Source organism: Eretmochelys imbricata, chromosome 8 (assembly GCF_965152235.1).
Source record: "Eretmochelys imbricata isolate rEreImb1 chromosome 8, rEreImb1.hap1, whole genome shotgun sequence".
NCBI classification, from domain to species: Eukaryota; Metazoa; Chordata; order Testudines; family Cheloniidae; genus Eretmochelys; species Eretmochelys imbricata.
In genome coordinates this window covers 3360749-3375088 of record NC_135579.1, presented here as the reverse complement: position 1 = coordinate 3375088, position 14340 = coordinate 3360749, and the positions used below count along the sequence as shown (strand labels likewise).

At 46.7% G+C, this 14340-nt stretch overlaps 1 protein-coding gene across 1 annotated transcript in view; it reads left to right on the top strand.

Annotated features, from left to right (window-relative positions):
- The window catches only part of CYFIP2 (cytoplasmic FMR1 interacting protein 2), a 75038-nt gene extending 62311 nt beyond the window's left edge, over positions 1-12727 (top strand). Inside the window, exons 27-31 of the mRNA XM_077824591.1 lie at positions 303-375; positions 903-997; positions 5912-6150; positions 8026-8173; positions 8793-12727. Coding sequence (XP_077680717.1) covers positions 303-375; positions 903-997; positions 5912-6150; positions 8026-8173; positions 8793-8960 — 723 coding nt within the window. The 3' untranslated portion in view covers positions 8961-12727. The remainder of the gene's footprint in view (positions 1-302; positions 376-902; positions 998-5911; positions 6151-8025; positions 8174-8792) is intronic.
- Positions 12728-14340: the final 1613 nt, after the last annotated feature.

Below are 14340 nucleotides of genomic sequence, written 5' to 3'. Positions count from 1 at the left end.
CATGTGCTTCTAGACTCGGAGTCAGTGAGCGCTTTATATAGCCTTCTGGGCTTGTACAGACAGGAAGTTATTTAATGGAGCTATACAAACCTTTCTGGTTTAGGTTTAAAGGGCTTTGGGCAGGTACTTTTTTCCAGTTTCACTTCACAGGGGTTCAGACCTCTTACTTTACTACTGGGCTGGATTTGAATGCTCGACCTAGAGATGAATGGGTCCATGTGCTCTCGCCAGCCCCCTGAGCCATATACTCAGTCCCTTAAGGAATTTTTTAACTTATTTTATTTTTCTTCCTCCTGCCTCAGTCCCAGGAAGAAGTTTGTGATTTGCTGCATGCTGCTCCCTTCCAAAATATTTTGCCCAGGGTCTACATCAAAGGTAAGAAGTCAAGAGGGAAGCAGAGATCAGTGCTTATTCCCATACCTAGAATCCCCCCCTTAATGTTGCAGATTTGTTTCTTACGCTGCGTTCTGCCCTTTCATAGACAATGATGAGTCGAAAGTCAGGTGGAGGACAAGTGCCAGCCAGGATGTTTATAGTCTAGTTACCCAGGTTGAAGCACTCGTTAGCCATTTCATTTCTTTCTGCTTTAGAAGCTATTTAGCAATGTGCAAGCGGGCCTGGAGAATGACAGCATGAAATGCACCACAGCTGATTGATAATAGTCAGATTTGTGCTGTCAAAACAGGACCCTTTTACAAACTCACAATGAAGCTGCTAGTGCGGAGACTGTAATTACACCCCCTTCCGCAGCACGTCACCCGATTCCCTTTCCCGCTGGTGTTCTGACCCCCTGAGCCAGAGTCAGAGCAGACGATGGTGGGGAGGCAGCTCCGGGCGACTCTGCAGAAATGCCGGCTTGTCACTGCCTAGTCTTATGTCACTGTTTGCTGCTCGCTTGACAGAAGGAGAACGCTTGGAGGTACGCATGAAGCGTCTCGAAGCCAAATATGCCCCACTTCACCTGGTTCCCTTAATAGAGAGGCTGGGAACTCCTCAGGTAAGGATTCCTTCTCAACTCCCGGGAAATGGCTACTGAAAATTCCCAGCAGTCCCCTGATTGCCCATTCGGCCTTAGGAAAGTGCTCCAATTTTTATTCCAAAATGCTGCACAGCTCCTCCCTTGCCCTGAGAAGAGAGTTATCTCTGGGCAGGTGCTTTATTGAATTACCCACACTTATTCTCGGGGAAAGTGTCGCTTACATCTGAGTTATTTTTATTCCGGACTGCCATTTTTCTGCTGATCAGACAAATTTAACCCCTTGCCTCTAGCAGCTGATGTGGCCTGTCAAGGAGATTTAGGAGCTGGTGTAAAGACGGTGTGTTAGTGCTTCCTTTCAGGAAGGCAGGGTGCTAACCATTCTGCAATGGGGTGGTGGGGTGAATGCTCAGAAGCCAGCTCTGAATATTAACAACTTTGAAAATTGCCATCTACTGCCATAGGTATTTTCCCAGGAGGGAATTCTGTGGGGGGACATGTGGGGGTTATTACTGACCTGGGAGATTACCGTCAAGTCTTTAAGGCCCCAGTTCAGGAAAGTATTTACACACACACTTAAGTCCATCCATATTCAGGAAATCATGTCAGCGCTTGTTTAACTTTAAACATGTGCGTGGGGCTTAAGCGTGTGCTTGAAGTTAAGCATGCATTTAAATGCTTTCCTGCATAGGGATGCTTCCTTGAATCAGGGCCTTAATGGAAAGATCTATCTTTTATGCTGAAGTTATGATCCCATTTTTAAATCTCTCACCAAAATAAACAAACATAATGGTTGAAATCCTGGCTCCACTGAAGTCAATGGCTGAACCCCCAGTGATTTCCGGTGGGGCCAGGATTTCACCCAGTGTCACTACCAAAATGCTGCTCTCTTTTAGTTAATAGAAGAAGATGTATTTGAGACACTGAATTAGATTAACTTCCTCACACAGTAATTTTCTGTAGCTGGAATGAACATCCAGCAATAAAAAGTGACAGATCTGTGACAGGATCCAGGCAATTAACTTTCCTATTTTCCAGTGGATCATATTTATAATTCAAGGTCATGTGGAACTTTGCATCTCTGGGAATAGTGTGAAGCAAAAAAACAGAAAGTGTAGCAGAGGTTCTGTTCTGATTTGTTGGCACTTCTCATCTCCCATATAGTTCCCTTTGTAAAGGGGCATTGTTGAGATATAAATCACCACTGTGCTTTTATGTGTGTGTGTCTATCCTTCCTTGCAAAATCATCCTTAAATTCTACTGTATACAGTCCACTTGCTGCTTCTCCTCACCGTATTTATAATGATCAAACAAAAGGTATTTCATTTTTCCCACTAAAAATTGACTCACTCTAGTGTGCTCCCAAGTTCTTCACGTACATACTTTTGGGAACCAAAGTTATGAGAACTCAGAAACTCAGATGTAAATAAACACAACTGTATTTGTTGATAGTGCCCCACTGCTACTAGTCTGCTCCTGGAAATGCAGTTTTGGACACAAACATCAATGTTTTGTGCACAGAAGATATAGGCACCTAAAAACAGGTGTCTGGAAACTTACGAGCACATTTCAGCTGTTTGGGTTTGGATGCCATTAATGAAAATTTGGTCCTGTGCAGTTTACATAATAAATGCTGTGGTTAAGGGCCTCATCCACTGCCGACTGAAGTCAGTGAGAGTCTTTCTATGGCTTTGGCCCAAGCTGTAGAGGGTTTGTGCATTAAAAGGGGGCTAAGTGTAGGTTGTGTTTATACAATGACAAGCAAACAGGCAGCGAGCAGGACATAAATCATCATTTGCATGTGACTTCAGTGCAGAATCAAAGGTGCCAGAATGGCTCATTGAGTAAACTCCCCAACAAGAATGAGAAAACGTACATTTAGCAGAGTGAGCCTAACTGTCCCCTCCCGCGCCCCCCACAGTCAGTGAGAGATTTGGCACTCCTGCAAAGCCCACCCACCTGCAAAGCCCACCCTTAGTTGCCGCAGCTCATGAGTTGTATGCTGCCCTCACCCTCCCACCGTAAAGCTATTCACGAGAGTTCAGTATCTCGTACACAGCACAGGCGTGTTTCTGACAACTGGGACAGGATGATGGGACTTCATACTCTAGGTCTGGCTTTGATATGTGAGTATTGCCCTCCAGCTGCTGTCAGCCTGGTGGGCAGCCAGACGGCAGTAGTAGCCAGATGGCAGTAGTAGCTTTATAACAAGGCCTTCTGATGATCAGCCATAGGACCAAAGTCTGCCCTTGATTGCATGCTTGTGGATCCTGCTTCGTCCCTGGTAGCCCCGTGTGTGCATCTGAGGGCAGAATTGGTCCCTTTACAGTTTCTTCAAAAATCATATATTAAGATTATTGGACTAGTTCATTCCAGACAATCTGACCACACTGAAACTGGTGTGCACGGCGTATGGATCCCACAAACAAAAATACTGTTAATCAATAATACAGTCCCTCGGCTTGCTGAGCAGACTCTAAAGTCATGTCGGTTTCTGTGCCCACCAGCCCATGTGCATGCAGATTTAGTGGGCACATTGGTGTGGGCCCATTAAATATGTTTGCCTTGAAATTGTAGGCAAGCTGCTGTGCTACAAGCGTGCTGCAGTTGTGAGTTTAACACTGCTCTGCAGGTCAGCAGGAATCAGTCTACCCACCTATCTACTAGGGCATATCTGCCACCTCTGCCAGCTTGAGGTCTGAGCACCGGGGAAGTGAAGCAGTTATGTGAAACCCACATGCCGAAGTTTAACAGATTTAGAGCTGGTGCTGCTGCCTTGCAGAATCTGTACTCTCCCTTGACTTTCTCTGTATATTTGCTCTTCGTTAAATATTAACGGCCTTGTGCGTTTATGCTACCAGGCTGTCCTTGTAACTGCAGCAGACAGTAATTGTAGAACTTCCAGTTTCAATATTTACCAAACAAAAAGGCTTTAGGCTACTGCCTGCATAAACCACTTCTAATGAAATGGGGTGTCAGAGCACGGCCAGGGCTTTTTAAACGTCTGGTGGAGATGAGTTTCAGGAGTTCCTGGATTTTGATTAGTGGGGACCTGTGGTTTAGGGCAACAAAAAGGACAGAGTGGATGGCTGGATCCGCTGCCACTAGATTTGTCTCTGTAGGTGGCTAAAATGTTACTTATTAGGGCAATCAGCTGAGCGGAATGAGCTCCAGATGTTTCCAAAACCAGATCTCCACAAGTCGACATTAACTTGGATGCACTGTCTTTTAAGTAATTTGAGCACTCACATTCTCACTGTCTACCTGGGCCACACATCTGCCCCTTCCATCTGCGACCTGCATCCCTGGAACCCCAGTATGATCTAGATCAGATAAAAATGTATTTGTTATAGAAGCTACTGGGAGAGTCAGAAATATAGCAGCTGCTTAAAGCCTGCATAAAGCCACAGGAAACCCCCTAGCACGGGCAGTAGGGCTAGAAAGTGCGACATCTGCTGTGCATGCATGTGCCATGTAACACCGGGAGTAAAGTGCTCTGTCCATGGGAATAAAACACCTCGACAAACACTCAGACAGGGGTGATCTTCTGTGACCACAGCAAACCCAACACATTTTGACTCCCTGGCCAGGCACGCATGGTAACAAAGCTATGCTTCCATTTACCTTGTTACGCTTGGCAAAGGTAATTGTAACCCAATGCACCATTTTCCTAACGAACTGCATGGGCCCTGGGAGGAAGCAGTGGGAGTCAACAAAGCAGGTGGAAATGGCACGAAACAGAACAATTACAAGAGACGAAGGAAAGTTAACTAATGATACTTTTCAAACTAGCACAACTCTCTGCTGCTACAGACAATAATCAGAGCTGCTCTGCTAGGGCAAAGGACACAGTTGCTTTTATGCCCTAAATCACCATTTTTTCCCCTAGGGTTAGTGACAGTCACTGGGAGATGAAATGAGGCCAGAGTCTGCTCTGCTACACAGTGTACATCTGGGTAACTCCACGGATGTTAATGGAACTATTCCAGATTTGCACGGGTGTATCTGAGAGTAGGTATTATTCAGTTCTCGATGCGGCTATACATTTCACCCCCAAAAGTTCATGAAGTTGGTTACCGCAAGCTTCTTCTAAAATATACTGGGGGGAAAAAGTACTAAGTTTTTGGTGGCTTCAAATATTTTTCAGAGCTTTTTTTTTTAATCCTACCTAGAAAACAAGCCAAGAATGTTACATCATTCCTGCTTTTTAAAGAGATCATGGCAAGGCTGGGAGAATCAAAATGTACCCGACATCCTCTCTGTTCTTGCATCCTGTTTTCAAAGTCTGCATAAACCAGTTTTTCAAAGCTAAACATGCACAGTTGCATACCAGTGTTTGCATATGTCTAACTGGGTGTGTGCCTATTAGGTATTTGCACACACATATTGGATCAGTTGCTCTGAACAATCCTATCATAGCAAACAAGTGTGTTCAGGGACTAGAATCACAAACTAGTGTGCTCAGCTCAGGTGTTACCAATCACCCGACCGTAACAGAGCAGGCTTCATGGTCTACTATCCATGAGTGGTATGACAGAAACAATCCAGTATATGCAGTCCAGCAGTCATGAGTAGTCCCACAGTAACATAGCAGTGTGCAGGCAGGATTGAGGCTAAATGCTTCTGGAAGAAAACAGACTTCAGCTTCTAACTTCCAAGGTATTCAGTTATTTCCAAAGGATAAAAATGTTTAGAGTTATGAAAAATATTTGAGGACTGTGTCCTTTATATTCTTCTGCCCTATCCTAAGTGGGATGGCTGTTCTCAGGAGGGGCGTACCTTGGGAACATCTGTCAGAGGTAAGGTTGGGTCTTGCATGGAATATGATATCAAATGTGAAAGAACTGAGAGAGACGGGATGGCGATCAGTGCAGAATTCCAAAAGGGAGGTCATTACACATCCGCTTTTGTTTCTGTGGTTATCTTCCTTCTCAGCAAATAGCCATTGCTCGGGAGGGTGACTTGCTGACCAAGGAGCGGCTGTGCTGCGGGCTCTCCATGTTCGAGGTGATCCTGACTCGCATTCGCAGCTACCTGCAGGACCCAATCTGGCGTGGGCCTCCCCCTACCAACGGGGTCATGCACGTGGATGAGTGTGTCGAGTTCCACCGGCTCTGGAGTGCCATGCAGTTTGTGTACTGCATCCCCGTGGGGACGAACGAGTTCACTGCAGAGTGAGTATGCACGCTGTTGGTCGGTGAACGTGTGCCAGCTGGGCATGCCCGGGATTCTGAGGGATACCCAGGCTCTTAGTCAGAGAAGCATGTTGTGATAATATGGAACCCTAGGTAACAACCAAGGTGGTGATTAGAGCATCATTTATAACACAGGGGCGTGGGGATTGGACGGCTCAGAGATCAGTAATGTAATACAGAGCCTTTTACCTCCACTCCCAGTTCAAAGCCCGCTGCAGCTGGGCACGACTGTCTAATGGCAGCCCGTATGAAATAGTTTTGGCGCTGCCAGGGGTATCCCCGTCACAAAAGCCATCCCCCACAAAGAGAGGCCAGGAATACAATGGGCTGAGAGACAGAATTGGAATAATAACACCGCATTCTTGTATAGCAACTGTCAGTAGATCTCACAGCAGGTTAGGATCATTATCCCCGGTATAGATGAGGGCACAGAGGTGCCGATTTGCCCAAAGTCCCTCCACAGGCTAGAGACAGGAATAGAATCCAGGTCTCCTGAGTCCCAGTGCAGTGCTCTGGCCACTAGGCCGCATTGCCTATCCCTCAGGACTGCAGTGGAACTGGGGAGATTGGGCCAGGCCTGTTCTGTGGCTGAGCAGAGGACCCCAGTCTCCAGGGTGCTGATTTGGCACCATTCACAAGTAGTAACATTCGCAGAAAATGTAAAAGCCGGGATAGAGCATGAGGTGAGGACAGGCACTGAGCTGAAAATGCAGGCAAATGAGGCCACTGTCAGCTACATCTCCCACAGCCTGAGGCAACAGAGAGAGAGAGGGAGCACTGGTTTAGATACCAGGGTTATCCCTAGTGTAAAGGAAGATTTCACAACAACTCTTCCACTTACACCAAGTGCATTGATATTTTTCCTTCATTTCTGCACAGCCACAATAAGGCTGGTGATGAAACAACCCCTTGTCAATGAAGTGATATTGTACTGCTTTAGCCTAGCTCAGCGGTTCTCAAACTGTGGGTCGGGACCTCAAAGTGGGTCGGAACCCCATTTCAGTGGGGTCGCCAGGGCTGGATTAGACTTGCTGGGACTCGGAGCTGAAGCCTGAGCCATACCACCCAGGGCCGAAGCTGAAGCCTGAGGGATTCAGCCCTGGGTGGCAGGTCTCAGGTTACAGGCCCCCTTGGCTGGGACTGAAGCCCTGAGGCTTTGGCTTTGACCCCTTCCTCACCCAGGGCACGGGGCTCAGGCTTTGGCTCCCCACCTGGGGCAGTTGGAATCAGGCAGACTCAGGCTTTGGTCCCCCATCCTGGAGTCGTGTCGTAATTTTTGTTATCAGAAGGGGGTCACGGTGCAATGAAGTTTGAGAACCCCTGGCCTAGCTGCAGCCTTCTGGTCTGTTTAGTTTTTTAGGGGAGGAAGGTTTGTTTTAACTTTTTCTCACAACTTGCATCCTGTTGTTCTTTATTTCTATTACTGGGGCCCCTAAGGAACCCAGCTAAGATCAAGGCCTCATGGTGCTGTACAAACACAGCAAAACAGACCTTGCCCATTGAGTTTTCAAGCTAAATAGGAAGATAAAAGATGGGAAGAGAAACTGAGGCACAGAGAGAGGAAGTGACTTGCTGGAGGTCACCGAGCAGCTCATTGTCAAAGCTGGGAATAGAAGCCAGGTCTTCTAAGTTCTTTCTGCTAGGCCATGCTGCCTGGGTGAGCTCTGAGAAGACAGGCTGGCTCCACGGGGGTTCTGCATGGCTGCTTTTTAGTTCATTTGCTGTCACACACATCTATGCTGTAGCTGCATGAAAGAGTCAAGACAGCAGGAATTCGGTGAGGAAGGTGACTCATATCATGTGGGACAACCCTTCTCTAAGCAGCTTCCCTCACGTCTCTCTGGCCCTCTCCAGGCAGTGCTTTGGAGATGGTTTGAATTGGGCCGGCTGCTCCGTCATTGTTCTCCTCGGGCAGCAGCGACGCTTCGACCTCTTTGACTTCTGTTATCATCTGCTGAAGGTGCAGAGGCAGGATGGGAAGGATGAAATCATAAAGAATGTGGTAAGGCCGGGGACAGCCACCTCCCACCCCCTTTTGAAGGGTCAGTAACGCAAAACTACCCTCTCCCTGCTCTTGCACTGGATCGCGCTGTTATTCACAGATGGATCCCAAGGCTCTGAATCCCCAGTGGGGGACCCAGCGTGTCTAGTGTTGCCCTGTGTCTTTAAACAATGCCCAGATTGGGCGAGAGCCATCCGCTGTGGGATTCCTACCTGGACTTGCAGCAGAGAAGCCAAGATTTCAATGGGGCATGGGAACTGAACCCTTTTGCTCTTAGAGCACGGACCTTCAGCTTGGCCATGGGGAGCTGCATACAAATAATAATTAATAATAATGCCCATTAGCCATACTGTAATTGCACTGGCTTTAGCAATAAGTAAGTTGGGGAGGAGGGGGAATGAGGTTAGACTTGGGTTCTTCTGACTACAGCATACTGGTCCTGTCACGCTTTGGCATGACTCATTGGCCTATAGAATGGAGGTGACTCGCTGTCCACTGTGGGGAAATGTAACTGCCCCACTGAGGTTTCTTAGTAGTGGGCTAGTGGTACTGTTGATGCTTTCCAGCTGAGCAAGAGGGATTGCTTCATCTCTCTTTGCCTGTTCTTTCCCCCCTCCAGCCCCTGAAGAAGATGGCTGACCGCATCAGGAAGTATCAGATTCTGAACAACGAGATTTTCGCCATCCTGAACAAGTACATGAAGTCGGTGGAAACAGACAGCTCCACGGTTGAGCACGTGCGCTGCTTCCAGCCCCCCATCCACCAGTCCCTGGCTACCACTTGCTAAGCATGGATATTAAACCCCTTTGGGATTAGGGAGGAAGAGAGATTGGATCAGAACAAGAACTGGGAAGGGGAAACTTGACCATGTGGCTCTGGCAACAAGAGAGATTGGGTACACCTGACACACACACATCTTCCTATCTGGCCCTGTTTGAGTGTATGTGCTGTAGCATCCCTGTGGTTGGCTTTATCTGTAGCTTTAAGACTGGGTGTGGGAGGGGGCAGGATGCGCTTTTCTTCCATGCGGTGGGTTGGTTTTTTTGGTTTTGTTTTTCTGTGTTACGACCCGTCGAACCCAAAACTCTGAAGCCATATTAGAGCCCTAGGTGTCGAGTTCCAGGTACAAGCTGATTGTTTCAGAGCGCCAGAAGCCATCTCCCACTGCGGGTGCAGTGAGGCATGTGGGACTTCCCCTTGTGATGCATGACTGCTGCAGGAGAGTCTGAAGACGCCCCTTGTTTGGTGAGGCAGAATAGCAGCGCTTCTCACTGGGCAGCCCACAGAGGAAGAAGTAGCCTGACCAGAGAAAGGAAACCAAGTTGATTCAGAGTTTGAGTCTAGCATCACTGTCCATCTAGGATTGGAGATTTCCCCGCTCTTTTCACCACGTCTTCTTCCCTTCTAGACTCTCTCTCCGCTGCTTGGTAAGGGGGCTTTGTGATGCATGGGTTTCAGACTAGCCGTGAGTGACTGAATGGCTGTCCTCTGCATTTCAGAGAGCTGGGAGACAAGATACCTTCCTGGTGTTTTCCCACTACAGGCCATATCCCCACTACTAATTCAGAAGAGGTGCCCCCTGAAGCTATATCTACCAGGGAGTAAACAGTGAAATCTCCTAATGAATGCTGTGTGCTACATTTACCTGAAAATTCTACTCGCTATATTCCTGGGGTGGGAGGAGGAATCAGTGATCCTGGCAGCCCAGCTTACCTCCAGAATGTACATGTACTTTGGCTTTTAGCCAAGGATCAAACATCCACATTCGACAATGAGCTGGAAGCTACAATTTGTGTCCATTCTTGAGTGACAGTTTTCTTTGTTTCAAATGAGTTCCTCCACTACATATGCCTACAGGGCATGGAGAGTGCCAGTCGGGGTGAACGGAAACCCTGTCACACAGAAACAGCAGGATCCTTTAGAGCAGAGGAAATGAAATAAGCATCAGAAAGGAAATTAATACAGTTCCCGGAGGGTTCTACAAAGCAAATACAGGATTTTGTTTCCTTCTGATTCTTTAACATTGTCCAGGATCCTGTGAGATTAAAAGAACCTAGTTGAAACATCAAGGAACATTTCAAAACTCATTGTGTTCCCTTCTTCCCCACATCAGCTTCTTTGAAGTGAGATGAAGGGTCTTGTTTGATGTGGCAAAAGCTAAGGGGCCAGATCCGGATCTCATCTACACAGGGGTAAACCTGGAGTAACCCCTTGGACTTCAGTGAAGTCACTCGAGATTTACACAGATAGAGATGAGACCAGAACCTTCTCTCTGGAACTAAGAATTACTGGCCAGGCCACATGCACCTCTCCTAATCCACCCTGACCTCACCACTGAGAAAGTTTTAATTTCTTGATTTTATTTAGGTTAAATCAGACCTTTGCCATTATGTAATACAGCAGTGTTGATGCACTGTATCTCAACATAACCCAGACACTTGGTTCAGCTTATTTAGGACAATGCACTGCTCTCACAAATGCTGGGAAGCCAGAGACAGCGAGCAGTTATTCTGTCTGAGGGAACAGTAAGTAGATCAGTTGAAGAGGTGTCCCGTCTGGAACATTCTGTCTGAGACCAGAAGCCATCTCAATATTGTTGGCTAGAGGTGAATTTCTGATGGGAGATGCCTTTGTTCTCCCAGAGACCTACCTCTGTTTCCCTGGCAACCAGTGAATATCCCCCTCAAGCGCTGCTGGGCATATTGGCCACCTTGAGTTTCCTGAGGCAGCTGTTTAAGCTACAAAAAGAAATCTCTGGTGCATTTTAATCTGAAACTAACATGAAGGCTGAGGGAAATCATCTCAGATCATTGACTCAAATCATCTCAAATCATCAGGCAGGAAAAGACTTGAGTCTGAGAGGGGGGATTTTTTTCCATCCCATCTGGAGGAAGAACAGCATGTTCAAGGACACAAATATTGAAAGGTTCTGCTTTATATATGATAACTGCTCCTCTACTAAGGATGAAAGACCTGGTTCCCTGCTCTGTTACATCAGACTGATGTTACTACACTGAAGTCAGTGGACCTACATACGTGTAAAAAATCTGGGTTAGCAGAGTGGGGACATCAGGTATGTTATTTTTTTGTGTGTGAAATGAGATGACAGAAAAGATCCTAAATGGTATTTTTTATTGAGCTAAAGGGGTTCTCAAACTTCATTGCACCACGACCCCCTTCTGACAACAAAGTCACTGCATGACCCCGGGAATGGCACAGAGCCCAAGCCCCTCCACCCAGGTGGGGGAGAGGGGGCCGAAGCCCGAGGCCTTCCCCCCACCCCGCAGGTGGGGGAAGAGGGGTCGCAGTCCAAGCCTGCAGGCCTCCTAGGTGCGCACGACTGCTGCAGGCCCCGCGTTTTGGGGGGCCCCACAGGCCAGTGCAATTGGCTCCCGCAGGCGGTCCCGGAAGTCACGAATTCATCACTTCCACCCTGGGCTTCGCCTCCCTAGGGGCCCGGAATTTCTGTCGGTGGGCCTGGTTGTGGCACAAAACACTACAAGGTTAATATATAAGGGTGAAGTGTACCACACGGCCTAGCTCCAGCAGCTAGACACAATTGGCTGTATGCGATTAAAGCCTGTCTTCCAGCACTTAGGCTGTGAATGAGTTGTGGTGTATTTCACCACGTATGAACATCAGCTTGCGAAATGTAATGTTCTTTTGCTGTTGTTTTAGGGGATTAGTTCTTGAGGCCTATAAAGCACAGTTGGATGAGCTGAAATGGAATGCATGGACCAATATATGAGTCTGTTGTCCATGCTTGGGGAATTTGCTTGAACAAAATGACCTCCCCACCCTTTTCAGGACCTGTTGGGGTAGGGGGTGGGGGAGGGAGGGAAGAATAAAAAATTATGAGCAGGAAACCAAAGCCGTATGATTAAAACAGAGTATATTTCAGCTGTAGGGTTTATGCGGGTGTTTTACGCTGTTGCTCAAGTAGTGTGGGATGGCAGCAAGGGCTCAGTCATACAACCTTTATTCATGCAACTTGATTTCAATACCCTTTTCTACCAAAAGGATGCAAGTCAGTTGTGTAGATCTTAGCTCCTGTTCTCAAATCCTTTTTGACTGCATATTTAGTAAAGGTTTCAAGATAGGGCCATTGAATGAACTGGATAACCTTTTCTGTTTTGCTTGTTTTTTTTAATCTAATAATCTTTAGTCTTTAAGATGCAAATTATTAACAGTGAGGGTAACTAACCACTGGAACAGATTGCCAAAGGATGTGGTAAATCCTCCAGCACTTGGGATATGTCTACACTGCAGAGTAAGCCCAGGGTTCGAACTCAGATTCAAGCCTACCGTCTACACACAAATTGTGCTAACCCAGGGCTTGGATCCTTGCTCTGGGTACCACCAAAAGTATCCTACAATCCCATGGGCTAACTTTCTATGTCTTCTGGACAGTCAGGTTTCTCCACTCTGCATCTCTAACAAAAGGCTAGAGCAGCCACGTTTTGGGGAGGGAGGGCACTAGCAAGTCTGGGACATGGATTGTTGGACTCAGGTCCAAATAATGCAGTGTAGATGCTGGCGCCTCAGGGTTCAACAATTCCGACCTGGGGGTGGGAGGGGTGGTGGGGCGGGGGCGGTTTACAGATGAATGTAGACTCTCAAGGCCTAATAAACACATGGTCTGCTCACTGAAGTTCTACTAACCCTGGGCTTACATTCCAGGGTAGATATGCCCTCAGAGTCTTTAAATCAAGACTGGATGTATGTGTTCCTTATATGCACACAGAAGTTGTTGGGTTTGATACAGCAATTAGTGGATAAAATGTTGTGGCCTGAGTTATGCAGGAGGTCCAACTAGATTATCATAATGATCCCTTCATGCCTTAAAAATCTATGAAATGCAGTGCACAGCCCCATTCCTTGATGATGATGTACTTGATTTTGAGCAGCCCAGTAGAAAGGGGAAATCAAACCAACTCAAACTCTACTTCAATGGCATTCTTTTCTCCAACACCACTTGTTAGGAGCGGTGAACACTCTTGTCCTTTTTCTCCTATATTATTCCAATTCAGTTGGTTTATGTGTTTGTGAACCAGAGCAAAACTTTGTTCTTGAACTTTTAAAAAAAAATGTTTGCAAGAACACTTGTCCAATGTACCATATTTGTTCGAAGAGCTACTTGGGGGTTTTTGTACAATGAATTTAAATTTATTTATGGTGAAGTATATTTCTGCTTGTGATTGAATATGGTGTTAATTCATGAATGCTGTGCAGCCGGAGATGATGTTTTGTATTTTTTTTTGTTGTTCCTGTGTTGGTCAACAGAAGCTTCCATCTCTATTAAAAATGCTTCTGTGACGATAAAGCACCTGGTACCTGGCAATATGTCCCCTGACACAGCAACCACCAATGTGTACAACAAATGTGGGATGCTTTTTGTAATTGGGAAAAATAAAAGTGGGGCTCATTGGAGAAATGGGCAAATCCTAAATTATGTCAAATTATGCCTGCAAAAATGGCAGGCTGTTAAATGTCGCTGAAAATTTTGACTTTTTGTCGAAACCCAAACATTCTTCATGTTTCAGGCTCCTCCTTTTCCAACAATAAGAAAGATGAAAAATTTCAAGGGAAAACAGACACTTTCTGCAAAATAATTTCATTGAATTGCAAACCCAGTTCGCAGTCACACACACAAAGCTTTGATGGAAGAGCGGACAAGCCCGACTCAACACAGTTTTGAACTATGGTCCAGATTCACTGCACTAACACAGCTTGCTGTGTCAAAAGGGGCTTCTGCACTCCACCAGGTTCTCGCTGTCACCTTCTCCGAGGGGTTAGTGCCACTTGGATGCACCCTTCATGCTTTGGTTCCCTCTAAGGGCACCGTAGAAGCTGCAATGCAGAGGAAACACACTTGCGTCAGTGCATCCTATCTTTACTGGCCTAAAGTGGTCAGGACTTTGGTTTTAAATCTCAGGCACCTCTTGAAGCACAATGCCCGCTTAACACCAGGTGGAGGGACTGCTTCTGTAATGATCAGAGAGGAAAGAGTGCCAGATTTTGGATCATTCCCATTGTAGCCTGCATCACTTAGAAGTCTCTTCAAGCTCTCCTGTCCCAGGACTGACCCTCCCTGGAACCGGTTACGCTGTACGAATGTAGCTTGAGTCAGTACAGCTGAAGAGACAAAGGTAATTTTTAGCACAGGA